The sequence below is a fragment of the Rattus rattus genome, chromosome 4 (assembly GCF_011064425.1).
Source record: "Rattus rattus isolate New Zealand chromosome 4, Rrattus_CSIRO_v1, whole genome shotgun sequence".
NCBI classification, from domain to species: domain Eukaryota; kingdom Metazoa; phylum Chordata; class Mammalia; order Rodentia; family Muridae; genus Rattus; species Rattus rattus.
The window spans coordinates 28,551,568-28,572,738 of record NC_046157.1 but is presented as its reverse complement, the minus strand read 5'-3'; the positions used below and the strand labels follow the sequence as shown (position 1 = coordinate 28,572,738).

Here is a 21,171-nt window from a genome sequence, read left to right as displayed (position 1 = left end):
TACATCTAGACAGATACTTCTTACCCCTTCATAGGCAAATATGAAATCCTCCCCCAGGACCTACCCCACCAGCTTGCTGCATGAAGTCTGAACAGACCTACTTAGTCCTGTGGTCCAGTAGTCAGGAGAGACCAAGGGCACACAGGGCTCATTTTAGAACTTTCTAATTGAAATTGGAGTCAGCTCTGACTGACCTCAAAGTGTTTTCCTCTAGGAGCTGCTCACGGTCCCCAAAGCAGGCCAGACCTGCTTTCCTGCTTTTTAAAAACATGCCAAACGAGGATGATTTTGGCCCTGAATATTTGGCTGTACAATCTATTCACTGTTTCCCTTGACTCTCTCTCTCTGAAGACCAGCACCGATTGATATAGACCACGCTCCTCTTCAGATAAAAGGTCTTTTCAAAAAAGATTTGTCATTTCTATACATGCGTGTGACTGTGCGAGTATCTGTCACCTGCGTGTGGGTACCCACAGAGGCCAGATGAGGGGATTTGATCCCTTTGAGTTGAACCAACCTCTAGGGCCATGGAAGAGTAGTGTGTGCTCTTAACTGCTAAGCCATCCCTCCAGCCCCAGCAGAAAAGCCTTAAAAACATTTTCACACATATATTCGAATGTATGTGCATATGTGTGGGTGAGTGGGAATAGGTGTGAGGATATACACGTGCCACAGCTGAGTACGGAGGTGTCTTAGTTAGGGTTTTACCTCTGTGAACAGATACCTTGACCAAGGCAACTCTTAAAGGGACATTTAATTGGAACTGGCTTACAGGTTCAGAGGTTCAGTCCATTCACATCAAGGCCAGAACATGGCAGCATCCAGGCAGACATGGTGCAGGAGGAGCTGAGAGTTCTACATCTTCATCTGAAGGCTGCTAGCAGAATACTGACTTCCAGGCAGCTAGGATGAGGGTCTTAAAGCCCACACCCTAAGTGCCACGCCTACTCCAACAAGGCCACAGCTACAAGAACAGGGGCACACCTTCTAATAATGCCAGTCCCTGGGCCAAACATATACAAACCATCACAGGAGGTCAGAGGACAATGTCCGAGTCAGTTCTCTTCTTCCACTATTTGGATCCCAGTGATCCAGCTCAAGTTGTCATGCTTGGTGACGCTCACCCTTACTACTGAACCACTTCTCTGGGCAAGAAGTCTTTAACTTTTCCTTTTTAAAATCAACTCTTAAGTTTTTGCATTTCTCAAATGAGACAAATCTGATTTCTTTTTTTTTCTAGCCACATCATCCTACAAAAGCAGAGAGTTAATTTTGTAGCCTTTTTCTGGGCTGTGTTCTGTGGTTTGTCTTCCTGGCTAACCAAGCTTGGCACCGCTCATCTTGGCTAGCCCCGGCATCTTACCCTCAATACATAGTGGGCCTTTTGGTTTCTTCAGCTGAAAGGCATTTGGGTGTTAAAAAGGCGGTGGAGAGGCTGGCTTTGGTGGTGGAGCACGCCTTTAATCCTGTCACTCGGGAGGCAGAGGCAGGCAGGATCTCTCAGTTTCAGGCCAGCCTGGTCTGCAGAGTGAGTTCCGGGTCAGTCAAGGCTTCACAGAGAAACCCTGTCTCAGAAACAACGAACGTGGCGGAGGCGTATTTTTATGTAAGCCTTGAAGGCTATGGCGAAGCTGGTAAATCAAACAGTGTTTCCAGGTCTGGAGAGGGGCTTAGAGTGTATGAGTCACTGCGGAGAGATTTGTGAATGAGTAGAACCCGGGGATGGGGGTTGGGGAGGAGGAAACTGATAGAAGCACTCTGCACACAGAGAGAGACAGAGGCCTGGATGTGGAGAACCACTTGCACTGGCAGAATGGGCTAGACAAGGCTTTGGATCTCCCCTGGGGGGAATGCAGGTTTTCAGGCTGTACACCGTGGGGCGTGGCCAATACAGCTCTGCCCAGAGCCCAGGGGACAGCTAGCCGTGTCCCCTCCACCTCCTCTCTCGAGTGGCTTTACAGAGACCCAGCTTTGCCAACTCCGAGTGCTGAGCGATTTTTGCTCACCCTCGTAACTTCAGAGCCTGATGCTCTGTAAGCACCCAGGACCTTTATAAATGAAGAGGATGGAGGGAGAAAGGGGGCGGGACAGAAAGAAAAGATGTATTCTAGTTTTGTTTCTGTTGCCGCTGCCCTGACAAAAAGCAACTTAGAGGAGAGGGGGTTTATTTTAGCTCTCAATGCCAGGTTGCAGTCAGTTACTGTGGCAGGAACTTGAAGCAGAAGGGCCAGGGAGGGGAGGGGACTGACTCATCAGAAATAGTTCTTCCGAATCCTGTGGGTCACATACATGCTCTCGCTTTAGATAAAAGTTGGTATTTCAAAAAGTGCATCAAGATAACTTAAAAACAACAGGTCGACGACCCAAGTAGTCAATATACAAATTACCCAAGACCTGTATATCTCTAACCACATGTTTTATTTGTTTTTACAGTATTTCCTTCGTGGCCTTTCTTGTGGCTCACCCTGTGTGGCTTGTGTACTTGTTGAGAACATCAGGCGTTTGACACTGCTCTTTCCTAAGTCAGTTTTTCCGAGACCCTCTTGTCACAGGCTCGGTTTCACCTGACACCTGCAGAGGGCCAGTTTCAGTCGGAGGAAAGGCCACTTCCACTTTCCCGTAGGCCTCTGATTAGAAGCATGCATGGCTGGATGCTCCTGGTCTGGGTCCAGGGGCTGACAGAAGCTGCCTTCCTTGCTGCAGGTAAGGCTTGCAGACCTAACAGAGCAGAGAGGGCACTCAGCACAGACACCAGGGTGCTCAGGTAGAGAAGGCTCTGAGTACACGCCTAGGCCTGTATGTATGTCAGTTCTATGTATGTGGTCGTGAGGCTCTGTGTGACCACATGGGGTGATCTCTGAGAAGGGGACGTCCACGTTTTTGGGATTGCAGAGGAAGGACTTCGTAGATCCTCTGACTTGGGGACGCTGACTGACCAGCCGTTCTAGAGGGAAGCTGGGGAATGGACTGATATGGGAGCCAAGAAGCCTAGAAACCTACTCCTCTCCTGCTCCATCTTCCTACTGTTTCTGAAGAACTTCTAGAACAATATTCCAGTTAGTTCTCTGTTGACCAGAAATCCCTGCTTCCCAGACTTTCAGAGTCTACAACTAATACCAAAGACTAAATTCTATTGTTTCTATTCTATTAGAAATTGTAGATAAACATTTCTGAGGGACAGAAACGAAATATTTAGAGACTATACTACAAATTAGTTTAAAGGCTGAACTTTTAACACTGTGAAGGTAGAGAGGAGCCGAGGCGGGTGAGCTGGTAAGCAGGGGAGAAGTTGGTTTCATCTGGGAGACGGCCTCCCCTCTCCTCTCCCCTCCCCTCCCCTCCACTCTCTCCTCTCCCTCTCCCCTCCCCTCCGCTCTCCTCTCCCCTCCCCTCCCCTCCCCTCTCCCTCTCCCCTCCCCTCCTCTCTCCTCTCCCTTCCCCTCTCTCTCCCTCCCCCCCTTCCTCTCTCTCTCTCTCTCTCTCTCTCTCTCTCTCTCTCTCTCCCCCTCCTTTCTTCGCTCCCCCCTCCTTCTCCTCTCCTTCCCCCTCCTCTCCCCTCTCCCCCCTCCCCCCCCCCCCCCTCTCCCCCTCTCCCCCCTCCCCCTCCCTCCCCCTCCCCTTCCCTCCCTTCCCCCCCTCCCCTCCTTCTTCCCCTCTTCCCTCCCCTCCCCCTTCCCTCTCTTTCCTTCCTTCCTCCTCTCCCTCTCCCCCCTCCCCGCCTCTCTCCTCCCTTCCATCCCCTGCCCCCTCTCCTCTTCTGCTCTCCTCTTCCCTCCTGTCTCCCCCCCCCCCTCCCCTCCTCTCGTCTATGTTTCCCTCCCTCCTCTCCCTCTCCCCTCCTGTCTCCCCCTCCCCTCCCCTCCTCTCGTCTATGTTTCCCTCCCCTCCTCTCGTCTTCCCTTCCTTCTCCGTTCCCTTCTTTTCCCCTTTCTCATTTTCATCTCTTCCCCCACTCTTTTTTACTTTAGTTTATTTCTTCGACAGATACAGGGTCTTGCTATGTTTTCAAGGTTGGTCTGGAACTCACTATGATCCTCCTGCCTCAGCCTCCCATGTACTGGGATTAAAAACATATGCTGCTACTTTTGGCTGAGAAATAGCATTTCTTGTCAAGTTCCTTTCTCTGTGATTCATATTCTCTCTCTCTCTCTCTCTCTCTCTCTCTCTCTCTCTCTCTCTCTCTCTCTCTCGTTTTTCCTGACATCCCAAATGCCCATCATATAGCCCAGTTCTATTTCAAAACATAGGGCTAGACACAAGGTTAGCCTGCTGGAACCTAGAGAGAAGCACAAGATATGTTGGGTTAGGGCTGATGTTCTAGGTGGGATGGTTAAATAAGTCTAGGAAGATAATCAGCCTCCTAGCCAGGAGGCTGAGCAGAACATCCCGAGTGAACAAAGTGCTAGAAGCCATGTAGGAATAAGCCAGGCATTCAATAAGACAACATTTAATAATACAGTACATGCAGGGAGAAGGGGGAGGGCTTAAAGGCTAGGGTCCCCAAGGTTGGGGAGGAAGCACAGCTCTGACCAATCAGTGAAGATGAGACAGGGAGGCAGAAGCAACTTCCAGAAACAGCAGTGATCAGCTGGATGGGAATGGAGCCCACAGAGAAGGGCGAGAAGATTGGAAGGAGGCCATGGCTGGGACTTCGAACCTTGAATGACAGAGTAAGAAAAACTCTTGAAATAAAGGAAACAGGAAGCAACGATTGTCTCTATGGGGGATGCTAGGATACACTGCAGGGTATAGACTTCTGTTCCTAGAGCCGGTTCTGGACTCTGACTCCTGTGGGAATCCTCAGGAAGGTTGAAGGGCAGCTGCTGGCCGGAAACTCACGTGTACCTCTCCCTCACCCATAGGAGCCACAACGGGCACAATAGAGACAAAGGGGAACATCTCTGCAGAGGAAGGTGGCTCTGTCGTCTTACAATGTCACTTCTCCTCCGACACAGCTGAAGTGACCCAAGTCAACTGGGAGCAGCGGGACCAGCTTCTGGCCATTTACAGTGTTGACCTGGGGTGGTATGTCCCCTCGGTCTTCAGTGAGCGAGTGGTCCCAGGCCCCAGCCTAGGCATCACCTTCCAGTCACTGACCACGAATGACACAGGAGAATACCTCTGCACCTATCATACCTATCCCGATGGGATTTACAAGGGGAGAATATTCCTGAAGGTCCAGGAAGGCTCAGGTATGCCCTCTGAAGCACGGTGGTGGTGAACCACTTTCTCTGACACACTCTAGGAAGTAGAGTGTCCCGATCCTGGAGTGCACTGAACTCTTTAGAGGAACTTTTGGGGCATAGTAAAGAAAGAGCAGCTGAAGCTGATGAAATTAGAACCTCATGGGGGGGGGGGCAGAGCTGATGTGTTCTGGAAACATCCAGCTGATTCTCACGCACACCCGCTGTTTCTGCATAGGAAATCCATCTTATCTAAAGTGATGAGACTTACGGATGAGGTCATACATGGAAAGGTGATCATTTAATGACTTAGTTATCAGTCGTGCAAATTAGAATAATTAGCTCTTAAGTTTGAGCTGATTTAAAACAGGTCACATCATATGCTGAGTGAAAATGTACAACAGTCCCCCTCCTTTGCATGAAGAAGCGTCAAAGCTTCCACATGTCCCCATAATGACTATTGTCCTACAAACATGAGCCAGCTTTACTGAGGGAAGGGATTGTGGAAATCAAATCTGAGAGATAGTTTAGCAGGGTAGTAAAGTGCTCAGCCTCTGATGCCAGACAGCCTAGGTCCAAACCTTGCTGGTGGACTTATTTGTTCCGCTGTCCAATGAGGATGTGTATAAGATTTTATGAGCTGCTAATGTGATCTTGAACAATTTACTATAAGAAAAATCCCTTAGCATGGCACCAGGAATATAGCAAGTGCCAAGTCAGTTATTGATCATGAGTATAATTTCCATCTGATTGACGGTGGTGGAAGCTAAGGCTTGGAATTGGTCAGGGTGATAAGGCTGATTTCCAATCAGATGTTCTAGCTCCATGGGATGCCACACTCAGGACTGCATACTATCAGTTATATTGGAGTCTAGGTGAAGAACATATATGAATTGAAATTATGTTGGAGTTTAGGTTTCATGAGTTTTAAGAACATTTATACATTGAAGTGATCATAGTTTACCTTAAAATTTCCTTTCAAACATGGCTTCTTGGCACCCGTGCAGTGTGCATACTATGGTCTTCTATCCCTGTCCTTCCTGAGTGAGCCATGGCTATGACCAGTAAGGAGCCAGCCTGGCCTATCCTGTTTAAGTCCTCAGAGCAGCAGGAGCATGCTGGGACTTTGAAGTTCCCAGGCATGGTCCTTGTCCCGAGGGGTCAGATACTGTAGACTTCTTTCCTACAATTCCTGGTGCTCGGGGAAGCAGGCCAGGCTTTTTCTTATTTCAAGTCTTCCCAGGACTCTGGGGTTCCTGCCCAAGTTCCTGGAGAAGCGGGAAAGGTGGGAGGAAGTGTCCTAGAATTCCTTCTTCTTCAGCATATCGCAGCTATTAAATAAGCATCTACTGTGTACCAAGGACAGAGAAAGCAGCAGAAATTAAGGTTGCAAGAGCCTCGCTCCTTCCAGGGTTTCACACCTGGACTATATGGCTAAGATAAAAAGTTATATGCTTTCTTTGTGTAACTCAGTGTTAAATTTGTTTCAATTTTGAATTAACCTGTTTTTACTGATATATATATACATATATATGTATATGTATTTTATTGCATGTGTTGATTTAACCTGTTGATGTGTATATATATATATATATACATTTTTATTTTATTGTATACTTGCTATTTATTTGCTAATTCTATGTGTAAGAGTGTGAGTGTCTTGGTAGCTCACACATCTGTGCATCCCCTGCTTCCTGGTGTCTGTGGAGACCAGAAGACTCTAGATCAAAACACTGGGATGATGGATGGTTGTGAACTGCCATGTAGGTGCTGGGAATCAAACCTTGATCCTCCAGAAGAGCAGCCAGCATACTTAACCATGGAGCCACCTTTCCATCACTTCCCAAGTTTTCTTTTAGAGGGCATTGTTTGTTTTCGTTTTACCATTTCCTGAATGGGAAAAGGCTGACAAAATCTGCTCTGAGGTGTCCACCAGGCACATTGTTCCTCCGGAGATTGGCCACCAACCCCGCCGAAGACCAGGGAGATTCTCTGCAGACCACAGAATTGAAGTTAAAGATTTTTAATAGAGGACAGACAGTTCTAGAACATCCCACCTCTGTCCTGGAACTCACCACAAAGAGTAAGCTGGCCTCAAATCAGAGACCTGCCCACCTCTTGACTCTCAAGCACTGAGATCAAAGACAAGCACCCCCACGATATGAATGGATTTTTATTTTTTATTTTTTGAGACAATTGAGGACTCCTTCAATTCGGCTGCTTCGCTCCAAACCTCTGACACTCACCTCTCTTTTGTTCTCCCTGTGGTAGCTCATTTCCAGATTGCCTTGCTTGGAGGGACCATGGCGGCTGTGTTGGGACTCATTTGCTTAATGGCCACAGGGGTGACTGTACTGGCTAGAAAGGTAAGAGTTAGGACATAGCCTGCCTCGGTCCTCATCACCCCATTCTTGCCACCCTAGTGACTTCTGATTCCCCTTCTACTCAGAGAGTCGCTCATGTGATCTCTGCCCCTGTTCCTTGTGCCTTTTCGTGGTTCTTGTCCTGTGGTTTAATGCACTTAATATTTTGTGTTCCCCTGCCCCCTCCTACAGGCTGGGAGCTCCCAGAAGGACACACCTACCTTTTGCCCATCTTTCTGTCTTGCACAGTTGCTAGTTACTGCCTGTCCTTTTAGTCACTGCTCTGAGAGTTCACCTCCTATGAGTTTGGTGCATCAGAGAGGTTGTCTACTGGGTGCTTGGGCTCTTAGTTCTTTTAGTCTTCACAACCCATTGGCTGCATTGGGCCCCCCCATACTACTGTAGGTTGAGAAATTAGCATTCCAAATTTGGGGAGTCGAAGATACACGGCAAGATCAGACATTACTGCCTTGAGTTTAAGAGGCCATTGGCTGAAAGAGTGGGGGAAGGGGAGCTGGGGGGAGTATTTTAGTTTCTACCCAGGCACTGACTGTACAATTCTAAGCTCCTTATTTAACTTTTCAAGGTCTCTATTGCTTTGTATGTAAGATGGGAGGTTACAGTTCTGTCCTAGATCACAAAGTTGTGATGCATGGCTGTCAGGTGTCAGGCTTTCTCAGTGATTCTTGCTGTCTGTGAAGCTGGTAACTGTTGACTGAGATGAGCTATAAAAATTTCAGTCCTTTTTGGTCTGGTTGCCTTGGCCCTTTAAGCAAGCCTTGCTCACTCACTTCAACTCACTGTGAAAACATTTGAGGGGATGCAGCCTGTGACGTATACACTGTTTCCTACTTTCCTGAAATTTTCTTTGCTTTCTCTCCAACCGTGTTTCCTAATCCTTAATCTTGCTAGCCCCAGGCTTGCTCTCAGGTGCTTGGGAGTACAAGATGCCTTATTCTTAGCTTTTTAAAGATTTATTTATTCATTTTTATTTAAGTTCAATATATTCAATATATGTTATATTTATGTACATTGTATTTTAATTTATGTATATACTACATACTGAAATTAAAATATAATCACATTGTTTCTCCCTTCGCTATCTTCTTTCTGGTCCTCCCCGTCCCCCATTTTCCTTGCTCTCTTGGTCTCACCGTTCCTCTCTTTTTCTTTAATTGTTGATACATACATTCCTGAGTCTACAAACAAAGCCAGTCAATTGGCATGTTACTTGTATATAGATGATGTCAGGGCTGACCGCTGGTACTTAGATTTATATGCTTTATGTGTATGAGTGTTTTGCCTGCATATATCTATGTGCACCAGGAACGGTGGCCATGGAAGTCAGAGGAGGGTGTTGTGTCCCTGAAACTAGAATTAGGGGTGTCTGAGCCACCATGTGGGTGCTGGGAATTGAATGCGGTTCCTCTGTAAGAATGACACGCGCCTTTAGCTGCTGAGCCATTGCTACAGCTCCCATAGCCGCCGTTCTTTTCCCTTTATGTTTCCCCTCCGTTTGCTGGTTTTTGAAGGCTCACTTTATTATAGAAAACACCTTTGTTAGGGACGTATTCTGGTATTCTTTTAGCGATTATACCAGGCATTACACATTTTACCTGGGCTTATTCAAGTTCCTCTATACTAGTGCCAATCGATTAGTGTTCTATAACCTCCTGGAATATGCAAGAACCTTCTATCGGATCAGCTCTTCTTCTTGTCTGTCCCCCTCCACATTGCTATGCTGCCCAGCTACGATCCTTTTGCAAGTCCACATGCCTCCAGGTCTCTCTTCCATCCACTCTTCTCTCCAGTGTCACTGTCCTGCTTTCTAGCAGCCATTTGCCTTCTGCAGTGTTCCTGCAGTGCAGGTTGGCAAAGGCAAAGAATTGTGTTGTGTTTATTGCGGTGGTTGTTCACCTAGAACGTGTTTACCCATGGCTATAAACGTGGCATGCGTGTTTTGCTCGGTGTAGGATCTCATGCCGGCCAGGACTTTCTTGTAGCACATGGAAAATATTATCCCAGTGTCCAACTACATAAAAAAATTTTTTTGAAACTGGGTTTTATCCTTACTTCTTTAAAATGCCTTTTCTTCTTCTTGTTCTTTTAACATTTTCTGTCTTTGGTCTCAGCATTTGTACAATGATATAATTAGACGTCATTATCTTTGTATTTATTCTGTATGGCGTTTGGATCAAGTGGGCTTTTTTTCAGTCTGTGGTTTGATGGGTTTTGTCAGTTTGTGGGTCAGTCCTGGCCATTTCTCTTTATATATTCCTTCTCTATTCTTGCTTTCTCCTCCTTCTGGACCTCTTGTCGCAGGGACTTTCGACGCTTCCCTTTCCTTCCGTATGGCTCCTAGTCTTTCTTACATGTTCTGCTCGTTCATAGCTCCTTGTTTTGTAGTGGGTCTTTTCTTCCAGCTCACCTTTCAGGTTACCGAGCATCTCCTTTGATGTGTCTATCCTTCGTTTAAATAGTTTGTCGCCTGTCAAAACTCCCAACCTGTTTTCACCAGTTATTCTGACGTCTGTTCCTGATAGTCCTATTAGTTACACCATCCCTGGGTCTTTTCTATTGTCTATTGTCACTTGGTTATCAGTCATCTGTTCTCCTCTTGCCTGGGAGTTTTCATGGTGTACTGGACATTCTCCATGAAAAGCTGCAGCCTCTTCCTCCACGCAGCCCTTTGCAGCTGGCAGGTGGCTATTGTCTGGTACTAGCAATCCCTGGTCACCTGAGTTAAACCAGTGAGGACGGGGGTTGACGTTCTTTTCTCATTGCTGTTCTGAACTACCTGACAGGAGCAGCTCAGGGAAGGGAGGCCTTATTGACTTATGGTTGGAGGTACAGTCCATCATGACGGGGAAGGTGCAGATGGCAGCAGGCGTGTGAGCTGTCTGATTACACCCAGGGAGCGAAGCCACAGAGATGCTAATATTCCACTCCCTCCCTCACCCTGGACCACAGGGATGGTGCTGAAGTAGAAAAACACACGAAAGGCCAATGATTAAATATTGATTTGTTGATTTACTTAGTGATTTACTTAGTCACCATTTTTATTGCCAAGCATGACATCACTTGCTACCTGGAGCTTAATGGCTCGGAGAAATAGCTAAAACAATGGGTCATTGTTAACAAGCTGCTGACCACCTCATACACTTCTGGAAAACCCTGGTTGCTTGCCCACCCCACCTTGTGGTTTTGCAGTATAAAAAAGAATACAAACTGGACCCCGGATGGGAGCCTTCAGGAGTTGTCCTGGTGTCTGTCCACTGTGACATCTCCTCCCTGTCACTCTTGCTGCTGTTGAATCCCTTATTCCAGAAAAGATTCCCAAAAGTGTGCCATGCCATCCATATTCAGGGCACGTTCTTCCATCTCATTCAGACCCTCTGGAATGACATAGAGATTCACCCAGAAGTTTGTCTAAATCCATCCAAGTAATGATGAATGGCAGCCATCAGAGAGGCCATAGGGCTGGAGTTCAACCCCTGCTACTTCTCTTCCCGTGGTGCATGTGGTCTTCGAGGTCGACACTGACAAGGCAAGGCCTGCAGTGGTTTGTTTGTTTGTTTCCTCAAGGGTTCCCTTCCGTGCTGGCTTCTGAATTCCAATTTTAGTTTCTCTATCCACAGACTCTGTGGAGGTCATCTGTGTTACCGTAGATAAATTATACCCAAAAGCTGCTTTACAAACGAAACAAAACAATACAGAGCAATCTCCCAACCACAGTCACTACCCCTCCAAACCTGGATCTCCTCAGATAACGCAGACAAGCCTGGAACCCTCCTGCCCTAGCTTCCTCAGTGGTGGGATTACAGGCATGAGCCACCTCAACGGCCCCAGTGTGCGTGTCACCAGGCGTGTTCCCCAGTGTGCGTGTCACCAGGCGTGTTCTCCTGGATCTTGCTCCCAGTCCGAAGATGGGAAATGACTCTCTCATCTGGCAGACATGTTATTTCTTCAAACATTTTCTAATATTTCATTTATCTTTCTCCCTTTCTTTTATATGTGTATGTATATGTGTGTATTCATGTTCAAATGTGGACATATACATAGGTGTATCTCGGTGCTTGAGCACACACATGTGTGCGCTTGAACCTGTGTGTGTGTGTGTGTGTGTGTGTGTGTGTGTGTGTGCATGCGTGCATGCGCGCGCACACACACATATGCGTGTAGAGGCCAGAGTGACATCAGGCGTCTTCCTCGATTGCTCTCCACCTTAAATATTGAGGCAAGATCTTTCCCTATTCACTAGTCTAGCTAGGCACCTTGCTTCAAGGCTCTGTTGTCCCTCCTTGGAATGTTAGTGGTTGTGGGAGGCATTTCAAATTCATTTTCCTTTGCATAGGTGCTGGGGATCTATCTGAGCGCTACCCGCTGAGCCATCTCTCCATGTTTCTACCTGCTCTCAAATTCAGGGTAGGTTGAGAACAGCAGAGGGCTTTCTATTTTGGATGTCATATTTCATATCTTCATTCTACGATTGACTATGAAGTACAGATTCAGCTGGCCTACTTTCTTCGCCTCTTGGTTCTGTTGGGTCAAGCTCCCTGCTGAATTCTCTCCTCCTCATTTCTAACATCCCTCTGCCATGTTCCCTCCTCTCCTATCACCAAGCCCTGGCCAGCACCCACCTTCTGTCTGTCTGGGCCCTGACCAGGCCCAGCTAGGGAGTGTTAGGGTCAGGGCTGAGTTAAGGAGGGACTGTTCTTTATCTGGTTCCCTTTTACTCGTCTTGAGAGCTCTTAGCATCTCTTTTTCTATCAGAGGGAGACCCCACTCTATTTTTCTTTTCTTTCTAATTTAACCTTGGCTTTTTAATCCCACAAAGATCTTTCTTCAGGCCTCATTTGGAAGAAACTGTGCAAACTGCCACTGTAATGGTCTCCATAGATTTCACAGCTCTTCATTATAAAGTCTTAGTTGTAGAACTTCTGCTCTGACCCCATTATCCATAGTTTCGTACTGTTATTTCTCCTGTTCCTAGAGGTATGTGTCTTCATACTGATTATAAAAGTCGGACTGACTTTCACCTCATCTGGTTCTTAAACTCTGTCAAGTTTTCTGTGCAGATGAGACTGCTGCCTGCTCCTGCTTATCAATACCGAGGATACAGGTATAAGAAACTCACCGTGTTAGATTTAAACACATTCTGTCTTCAGACCTGATCCACAAAGGAAGAGAACCCCAGATTCAGTGCTTCACCCTGATCTTCTTTAATTGAGAAGGTGTTGGAATGAAGATTGGGAAGATGTTTTGGCTTCAGAGGCAAAGCTGTGTTCCCTGCAGTGATCCCTCAGGTCCAGCACTCAGATCTCCCCTGCTAAGTTCTCTAAGCGCTTGGTGGATGCTGCTAACAATCCCAGAGGAGCCAAGCAGGTTCCAGCTGTTAGAAAAAGTTCCAATTGCTCTGGAAGGTCAAATATGGCCTTATATCATTATGGCAATTTATCTGTAAAAATCTTTGTTGTATTATGATTCATCCTTTCTCTTCCTGGTTCTGAGATGAATATCATGTCTGCTGACCTACCTGATTACAGAGAACTGGCCACTGACCTTTAGTTATTATGTAGAACTGATCAAACAGGGAGGTTAGGACCCAGTATGACTGCTGCTATGGGATGGGTCTGGCTATCCATAATATTTTATTTTATGTCATTGCTGGCATAACAGTTGCAGTTATGAAATGAGACATCTAAGGGAAGAGGAGGACAGGAGAAGTGGTCCACCAGAAGAATGAGGTGACAAGAATAACAACTTACCTTTGAGCTGGTACAGCAAGGGTGACTTGTTACCAGATGGCTTCTGCCATCACCAGCATCCTTCGGCTCTGGAACAAAGGGTTAGTGGTCCTGAAGACACAGAAGAACGTATCTGTCTACTAAGGATGTGAGGTTGCTTAATCTTCATGTCAGGTACCCAGGCTAGCTTTGGTCATAATAGACCCTGAGAAAGAGGCAAAGGCCAGCAGCTCTCAATTCCATTGCTCCCCGTGTACACGGTGCCACTCCCTGCCTCTCTCTTTGGTGTCCTCCTTGGTGCCTGTCTAGTCATCCTTTCTGTTGCTATCTTGTACCTTAGAAATGGTCTCTAAGGCTTGCTCTCTTCTTGTCCAAAGCATTATTCAATGTATGGTCAGGGAACACATAGTTCTCTGGAACTGGGTTGTTCACAGACACTTTAATATGGATCTATAGAGACCAGAAGGAAACCAGGAAGGGGAAGGTAGCCATGTGCATATTTAGGAGGAGAGATGAGAGAGCAGCTGCGGAACTTGGAAGGAGAGGATCACATAGATGGGTCACATTGGGAAGTGCTGTTACCTTCAAGTGAGAGTCACAACCTGTTCAAGGCCCACCCTGCATGGACTGTGGGAAAACACATACCTTCTTCTCACTCTGATCCTTCATTCCCGTGTGGATCCACATGGGGGCCAAGTGAGCCCCCTGGCGTAGTGGATGCAATGCGGTCTTCTTGTGGCACAGAAGAGGACAAAGGTTGAGACTGGTGCCAAGGGATAAATACGCTATATCTGTGTAGTACTGTTCATAGACCAGGAAAGTGGACAAAACATCTAAGCTTTCACGGGGATGGTTGGCTTTGGACGTCACTAATGTATTCTTGGTAGTATTTGAAAGTGTATGTATAAGTATACACACACACACACATCAACACAATCCTACACACACACACACACACACACACACACACACACACACACACACAGATCAACACAATTGTGTTATAGGTGGTCTATCTATATATCTATATTTATCCTAGGATCACTGTGCTGTATGAGTTATCTTAAGATCCCCATGGGTCAGGCCTTCTTTGTTCCTGTCATTGAAGCTGTAACTACTTTTTTCCTTAAACACAGTCACCATATTTCTACTATTTTGAGGTCCCCTTGTCCTGCTCGCTGCTAGGGATCCCATTCTGCAGGAGCACCTTCTGCTTTTGCATCAGTCTGCAGAGAAGAGACACTGTGAAAGTCAGTGATGCTGGCACTACCTCGCATGCCTTGCCTCCGGCCTTTCTCACTATCCTCCCTCTGAGAACCCAGGTCACTCACATCAGACTTTTCACTTCTGTCCCTATTCTGAGGTCCTGCTGTAAACTAGTGTCTCCTGAGAATGATGCTAAAAGGCAGCCTATCAGGACAGGTGACAGGGGTGACTTTGATAATCCTTCCACTAAATAATTTCAGAAATCCATTCCTTTATTATATTGGCTCCTCTAAGACAGGTGCAGAGAATACCTGTTGTGCTGGGGTAGAAGGAAATGTGTATTCCTCTGTGTGTGTGTGTGTGTCTGTGTGTGTGTGTCTGTGTTTGTGTTATATGAATAAATGTCATTTGCTAGTTAAATACTATGAAAAGTTATGTGTGTCAGACACTGGACTCTGACAACCCCATTGTCCACTGTTCCTTCTCCTCACATGCTACTAGAAAGCAATGTTTGTCCCAAGAAGACTCAGTTGCAATTTCTGTAGTTTTACTTGGTTCTCTAGGACAATGTTAGTACATTAATCCCAGGCCTATTTTTCTATGCTGGTTACAATTATAGAGTCTCCATGTAGGGTAGAATGGAAATGGAACAGCTTAGGGACCCGTCTGAGGAATATTTGCATTTCCCAGAGGACTCTTAGTTCTCAAAATAGTCTTAAAATTAAAAAGAAAGAGTGGCCAGCCTTACGAAGAGTGAGAATAAGAACACACAAGCACAAAAAGTCATAATTAGCTCTTTGAGAAATAATTGAATATTCATATTAAAATGGATTCCATTGTATCAAGGGATGTCAGAGTCCTTTTAAACACAGCACCATCATGAGCTATGACAGCTATTCCCTTCATCTTAATTTTTAGTCACGTCTACTGAGAGAAATGGGAGTTGGGAGACCAGTGACTTATGTGTGTTCTTCTGAGACTCCAGTGTCTCTCAGTGCCCGACCCCTCGAGGCCTGTAGTGATTCATCATCTTATTTCTCATTTGTTCAGTGTTCCCATCTACAGTGTTCTTATAACCTCCCTTCTTCATCTCCTTGCCTATACGGGTGCACAGTTGGGCTTGACACCAAAAGGGTGGTGTTTCCTGTCTTGGAAGGCAAGGGTGTAGTGAAGACACGTTCCATGTGCTTGGTTGTTCCAAGTCCCTGGCTCTCGGTAGTTTTTGTCAATCAGACACATAAAGTGGGTGAATGACATGCATTAGAGCAGCTGCCAGTAAGAGACCGAGAGAATGTCAAAAGTTCCAAATGTTATTACAGACTTCTGCCACCCTACTTGTGGCTGATATTCTCCTGTTACCCTGTATTACCATATCCCTCAAGTGTGACACTTTAACATGGATTCTGTGGCTGGCATCACTGAACAGAGTTCATTGCTCTGTCTAGTCTCAATGAACGTAAGGGATTTTGTTGTTGTTATTGGCTGTGATATTATACTTTGACTTGGAAAATTAGATTCTTTTATATGTGACTGTATCAAAATGAGTGTGTGCGTGTGTGCACGTACGTGTGTGCGTGTGTCTATTTCAGTTCTAAGACATATGTAGATTGAACATCTGATATGGGTTCTGAGATTACAAAGAGAAACAGCATTCCCCTTAGAGAGCATGGACATTGGAGCCTGGTGAAAGTAGAAAGGGAAAGCAGAGAAGCCAAGAGGAGAGGCGATGTGATCAAAGGAGACTCTAGGCAGAAGTGAGAGACATCTGAGCCATCGGTGGCCTTATCCTTTGTCAGGGGATTTCTGCCTGTGCTCATCTCCAATCACACGTCAGCAGAGTCTCTGCTAAGAGGAATTAGCTAACCGTGTCTGATCTCAAAGCTCTGTCGCAACAAGTGGCAGCTCTCTGGCATGCGGGCCTCAGCAGTTGGGTATCTTGGGTGTGAAACACAGTGGGAGATAAAGCCAGAGAGATGGGCATGAGTGGGACACAAAGAGTGGGGCATCACAGATTCCACTGGGGGATGTAATGAATCACTACTTTTCTCCCAACAGGAATATACCTTTATCTAAAACTTTAATTTTAATTTGAGATTATGTATAAATCCTGTGAGGTGGAATCTCCCAGGCTGTTCATCATGGCAACCCAGGTTAAGCATCCTCTGCTGTACAGTGGGGGCCTAAACAGACGTATGGACAGACTACTTTTATTTTTGAAAAACCACTATATGGAGATTTGTGGAAAGTTAGCTTAGCAGTAAGAGGAAATGTGAATCAGACCTTTATGAAGGGAACTTGTTCTTCCCCTCAGCAGGTAAGAGGGATTAAATGATGCGGGGACGGAAGAAAACTGGATGGGGTGTGTAATGATCAAGGTTTTCTAGAACTTATAGTATATATATATATATATATATATATATTATATATGGTATATATGTATATATGTGTCATCCATATATGGCATTATGTCATATATATGTATATATATATGCATTTCTATCCTTTATATAAATTCTGAGAACACACACACACATATATACATGTATATACACATATACATATGATTTATTAGAGTGGCTTATAGGCTGCAGTCCAGCTAGTTTAACAATGGCAGTCTACCAATGAAAAGTAAAAGAATTGTAGTTAGTTTGAGGCTGAATGTTTCTGCTGGTCTCCAGTGTTCAGAATCCCAAAGAAGTGGGTCTAAGGCCAGTGGAGGAATGGATTTTCTAGGAAGAGTTAAAACCATTAGACAAAGAAAAAAAAGCTTCCTCCTTCTATGTCCTGGGTAAAGGTTGTTGCCAGAAGGAGAGGCCCAGATTAAAAGTGGATCTTTTCTATCTCAAAATACCTAGATTAAAGGTGGGTCTTCCTACTCAAATGATTTTAGAAAACCCCTGCCACACGTACACAGCCACTTGGGTTTTATTCTTGCTGTAGTCAAGTTGACAACCAAGAATAGTCATCAGAGGTGTTATGGGTGATTGGAACTCCCATATATTTGAAGGGTCAGAAGGAGGAATGTGGACAGGAGCAGACTGTGGGGTGGGGCGCAATAGTTACCATGAAGTCGGGTTGAGTTCAAACTTACTGTGGTTCTCTTCACAGGCCATGCTGAGTAGGTGGGCGAGCGGGCCTGGAGCTCATTGCAGAGCCTGGGCTACTGGCAGAGTCTTTAGAGGTTATGTCTTGTTTGGAGTCTACAGTGAATGAGCTGACTCACAGGGTTGAGAGGGAGAAAGCAGAGGGAGACATCTTGGGTAGCCTGTTGGCTCGGAGAGCCAATGTACAAAGAGAAAAGGGCCAGGCTGGCTGAAGACGGGCCCTGGTAGGAGGAGGAGGGTGAGGAGAAAGCAGGGTGTATAGACACCAAAGAGAAGGAAGAAATGAACTGTGTATCTGCAGTGAGGAGAAGAAGGAAAGAGAGCTGGAAGCAGGGCAAGTTTGAGGTTAAGAGAACAGGAAGTAAGCACTGTAGGATGGCCTGTTAGTTTCATTAGAGCTGTGACTACTGATGATGAGTTACGTGGGGAAGGGGAAGCAGACACAAAATCCCTCCCCTAATCAAGAAGCTATTCGCAATTGATGCCACTTTTCTCCAAGGGAGTGAAGCTGGGTTTATATCAACTATACTTCAAGGCATATCCCATGTCCAGAAATAGTTGGCCAACATAAAATGAATTCTATGTTTTTTGCATGCTTTTGGTTGCGTTTGATTTTTTTTTGCCTTGATGATTTTTGTTTGTTTGTTTTGAAAGAGAGAAAAAAACTCGAGTGGATAGGGAGATGGGGAAGAGCTAGAAGGAGTTGGAAGAGGAGAAAGAATAGGATTAAAATACATTGAATGAGAATCTTAATGCTACAACAAAGCAGGAAAATTATGGGCTAAAGGGCTAAGGATTGAGTAGTGGTAACAATACAAGTTTGCTTCTGGTGTGTGTGTGTGTGTGTGTGTGTGTGTGTGTGTGTGTGTTCATAGAAAGGAAGGGAGGAGGTTCTAACTATGTGTCACCTGTGAAGTAGCTTTTGAATAACATCCCGTGTATTTACTCTGTTTAATCCTAGAAGTCTATTAGAATGCATTCTGTAGAGAGCGGCCTTGGGAGAACGGAAGCTGAGCCACAGGAATGGAACCTCAGGATTCTCTCATCCCCTAGGGGCCCTGTCCAGACACAAGCTGCCCCTGCTGGCCTCTGTGGAGAGCAGGCAGAAGATGACTATACTGATCCACAGGACTACTTTAATGTCTTGAGCTACAGAAGCCTAGAGAGCTTCATTGCTTTGTCAAAAACTGGCCAATGACAGCTCCCTCTCCTCCCCTCCCTCCCCTCCCCATCCCTCTCCCTCCCCTCCCTCTCCCTCCCCTCCCTTTCCCCCCTCCTTCCCTCTCCCCTCCCCCCTGTGCATATTTATGTCTGTGAGAATGGAAGGCACCTTCTTTTCAGTCTTCATTTCTTCTACCCTTCTCTTCTGCTTCTCTGTGACAGACACAAGGTAAATAGTTTTAACTTGATTATAAATGGGATTTTTATCATCGATGTTTATTTTATACATATGAGTGTCTGTCCTTTATGCATGTGTGCATGTGAGGATGGGGTTTGCAGAGGTCAGAAGAGGGCGTCAGGTCTCTAGAACTAGAGTTGGAGACAGTTGTGAGCCACCATGTGGGTGCTGGTCTCCTGCAAGAATAGCAAGTGTTCTTAAAGCTCTCTCCAGCCTGGAAAACTTTCCTTTTTCTTTCTGCCTTCCTTCCATTTTTCTTTTCCTTTCGAAAAGGCAAAAATAAAGCAGTAAAAAAATTTCCATTGCCCTGGCTTTGAACTTAGTGATCTGAGCAGGATGTCTCTCGACTTTGAGAAATACATTCCTCACAATAACCCCGCGCTGAGGTGGATGATAAGAATGACCACTGGACTTATATCTCACTGCTATTTTTACCAACATTCACTCCTTCAAGATATGCATCTATGAATGAGGCAAAGTACTGGTCTTTAGGGAGAATTTGAGGGCTATAGGCTTGAGTGGGGAAACATTTATAATAAGACCTACAAGGAGATAAGGACTCATGATTGGGCCTCTTAGGGAAACATGCCCTCAGCCTAAAAGAAAACCCCGACACCAAACAGCTAATGGACATCAGGCTTTCTTCTTTAGCTATACATTTCAAGTTTGCTGAGCTCAGAGTCTATTAGGATGTCTGGTTCAGGGAACTCCCAACTCCTCAAGTTTCATGGTCTTGGGAAGCCATCAGGAAATCCATTTCCACCTGGGGAGCCATGTCCTGGCATCTGGGCCAAGCTAGACCTGCCTCTTCCAGACCCATCTACCACTGGGCCTCTGAAAATGGAAACTTTTTGCCACCAAAAGTTAAGTCTAATTTTTAAAAATAAGGACTTTATATTTTTCCTTACTCCCGGACCTCTTTAGGCTGGAGTTGGGGTGTCTGCAGTTTATTTATGTTGGACTGATTTTATGCTGGAGCAAAAAAGACTTTGTCCTTTCCCCATCTCTCTGCATACCACCTGTGAGAAGTTTTATTTCATGAGCACAGATTGGAGAGAGAACGAGGTGAGCTTTCCTCTCACCGAAACCTCAGGTTAAGTGTGAACAGGAAGACTGGTAACTCCTGTTCCCTGATCCTCATGGCAATCCCTACCTCCGCTCACTTTTCTCTCAGATGAGTCACAAGAAATAAGACTGGTCCAGAGCCCCACCCTTGGGAAGAAAGGTGGATACAGGAAAATGGAATGTGCTGTTGGCTGTGGCAGTCCATCGGACTTTTCTTATAGAAAGTGCAAACTTGTCAAAAGTAGAACACAGCTTACACATTGGAAACAGGCTAAAACATAAAGATTAAAAAGGGGGGGTGATTGACTGCGAGGAGGTTGATGTTGAACCGAGGCTGGACTGAGATTTGGGTGTCACTTAGCATAGTTATGGTAACTGGGAAACATTTACAAATACCGCTGGGATGGGGAGAAAATACAAAGGCGCCTATAGATGCTGGAAATGGGTCAGGTTGCTAAAACGAGATTCAATTTGACAGAAAACAAATTTCAAAGTGGAAAGTGAACTAGATTCTCTCCTGAGATCCACAGAAGACAAGTGCCTAGGGCCCTGACTCCTGGCAGCACGTGCTGTCCCGGACAGTAGCCACATTGTGGCTGTCCCAGCACAGGTGCCCGAAGGTTCACCCTAGACAGAACGTGTTATTGTTCACACACACACACACACACACACACACACACACACACACACACACACACACACACACACACACACACAGAGAGAGAGAGAGAGAGAGAGAGAGAGAGAGAGAGAGAGAGAGAGATCTGAAGATAATGTGAATCATAAAATGTCAGCTATCTCAGCTCATTTAAACATAGTCATTACATTTCAAAATGATGCTTTGGACATTTTAGGTTAAGTATAAATATATTATTACAAACTAACTTCCCTGTTTCCTTTTGCTTACACCTGACTCCTGGAAATCTAATTTTGCTTATGGAGCCCCATTAAACTTCTACAAGCTGGAACCTGGAGAATGCTCTTCAATCCATTGGCCTTTGCCTCTTTCTCTTTTTAAAATAATGTTTGACGAAGTCTCCCCTTCTTATCATGTTTGGTGAGACATACTCAGGGAAAGATCACAGAGAAATTGAAGTAAGGGCC

General features: G+C 45.6%; 1 protein-coding gene across 1 annotated transcript; it reads left to right on the top strand.

Annotated features, from left to right (window-relative positions):
- Positions 1-2,590: 2,590 nt before the first annotated feature.
- Tigit (T cell immunoreceptor with Ig and ITIM domains) lies at positions 2,591-18,811 on the top strand. Its single transcript, XM_032899285.1, has 4 exons — positions 2,591-2,703; positions 4,863-5,192; positions 7,455-7,549; positions 18,565-18,811. Exons 1-4 carry the CDS (start codon positions 2,640-2,642, stop codon positions 18,799-18,801), a joined length of 726 nt encoding a protein of 241 aa, XP_032755176.1. The 5' UTR covers positions 2,591-2,639; the 3' UTR covers positions 18,802-18,811.
- Positions 18,812-21,171: the final 2,360 nt, after the last annotated feature.

Coding starts and splice junctions, on each gene's coding strand:
- Tigit (XM_032899285.1), top strand. CDS start 2,640: ATGCATGGCTGGATGCTCCTGGTCTGGGTCCAGGGGCTGACAGAAGCT. Junction 5,193..7,454: donor GAAGGTCCAGGAAGGCTCAG/GTATGCCCTCTG, acceptor TCCCTGTGGTAG/CTCATTTCCAGATTGCCTTG. Junction 7,550..18,564: donor TGACTGTACTGGCTAGAAAG/GTAAGAGTTAGG, acceptor GTTTAATCCTAG/AAGTCTATTAGAATGCATTC.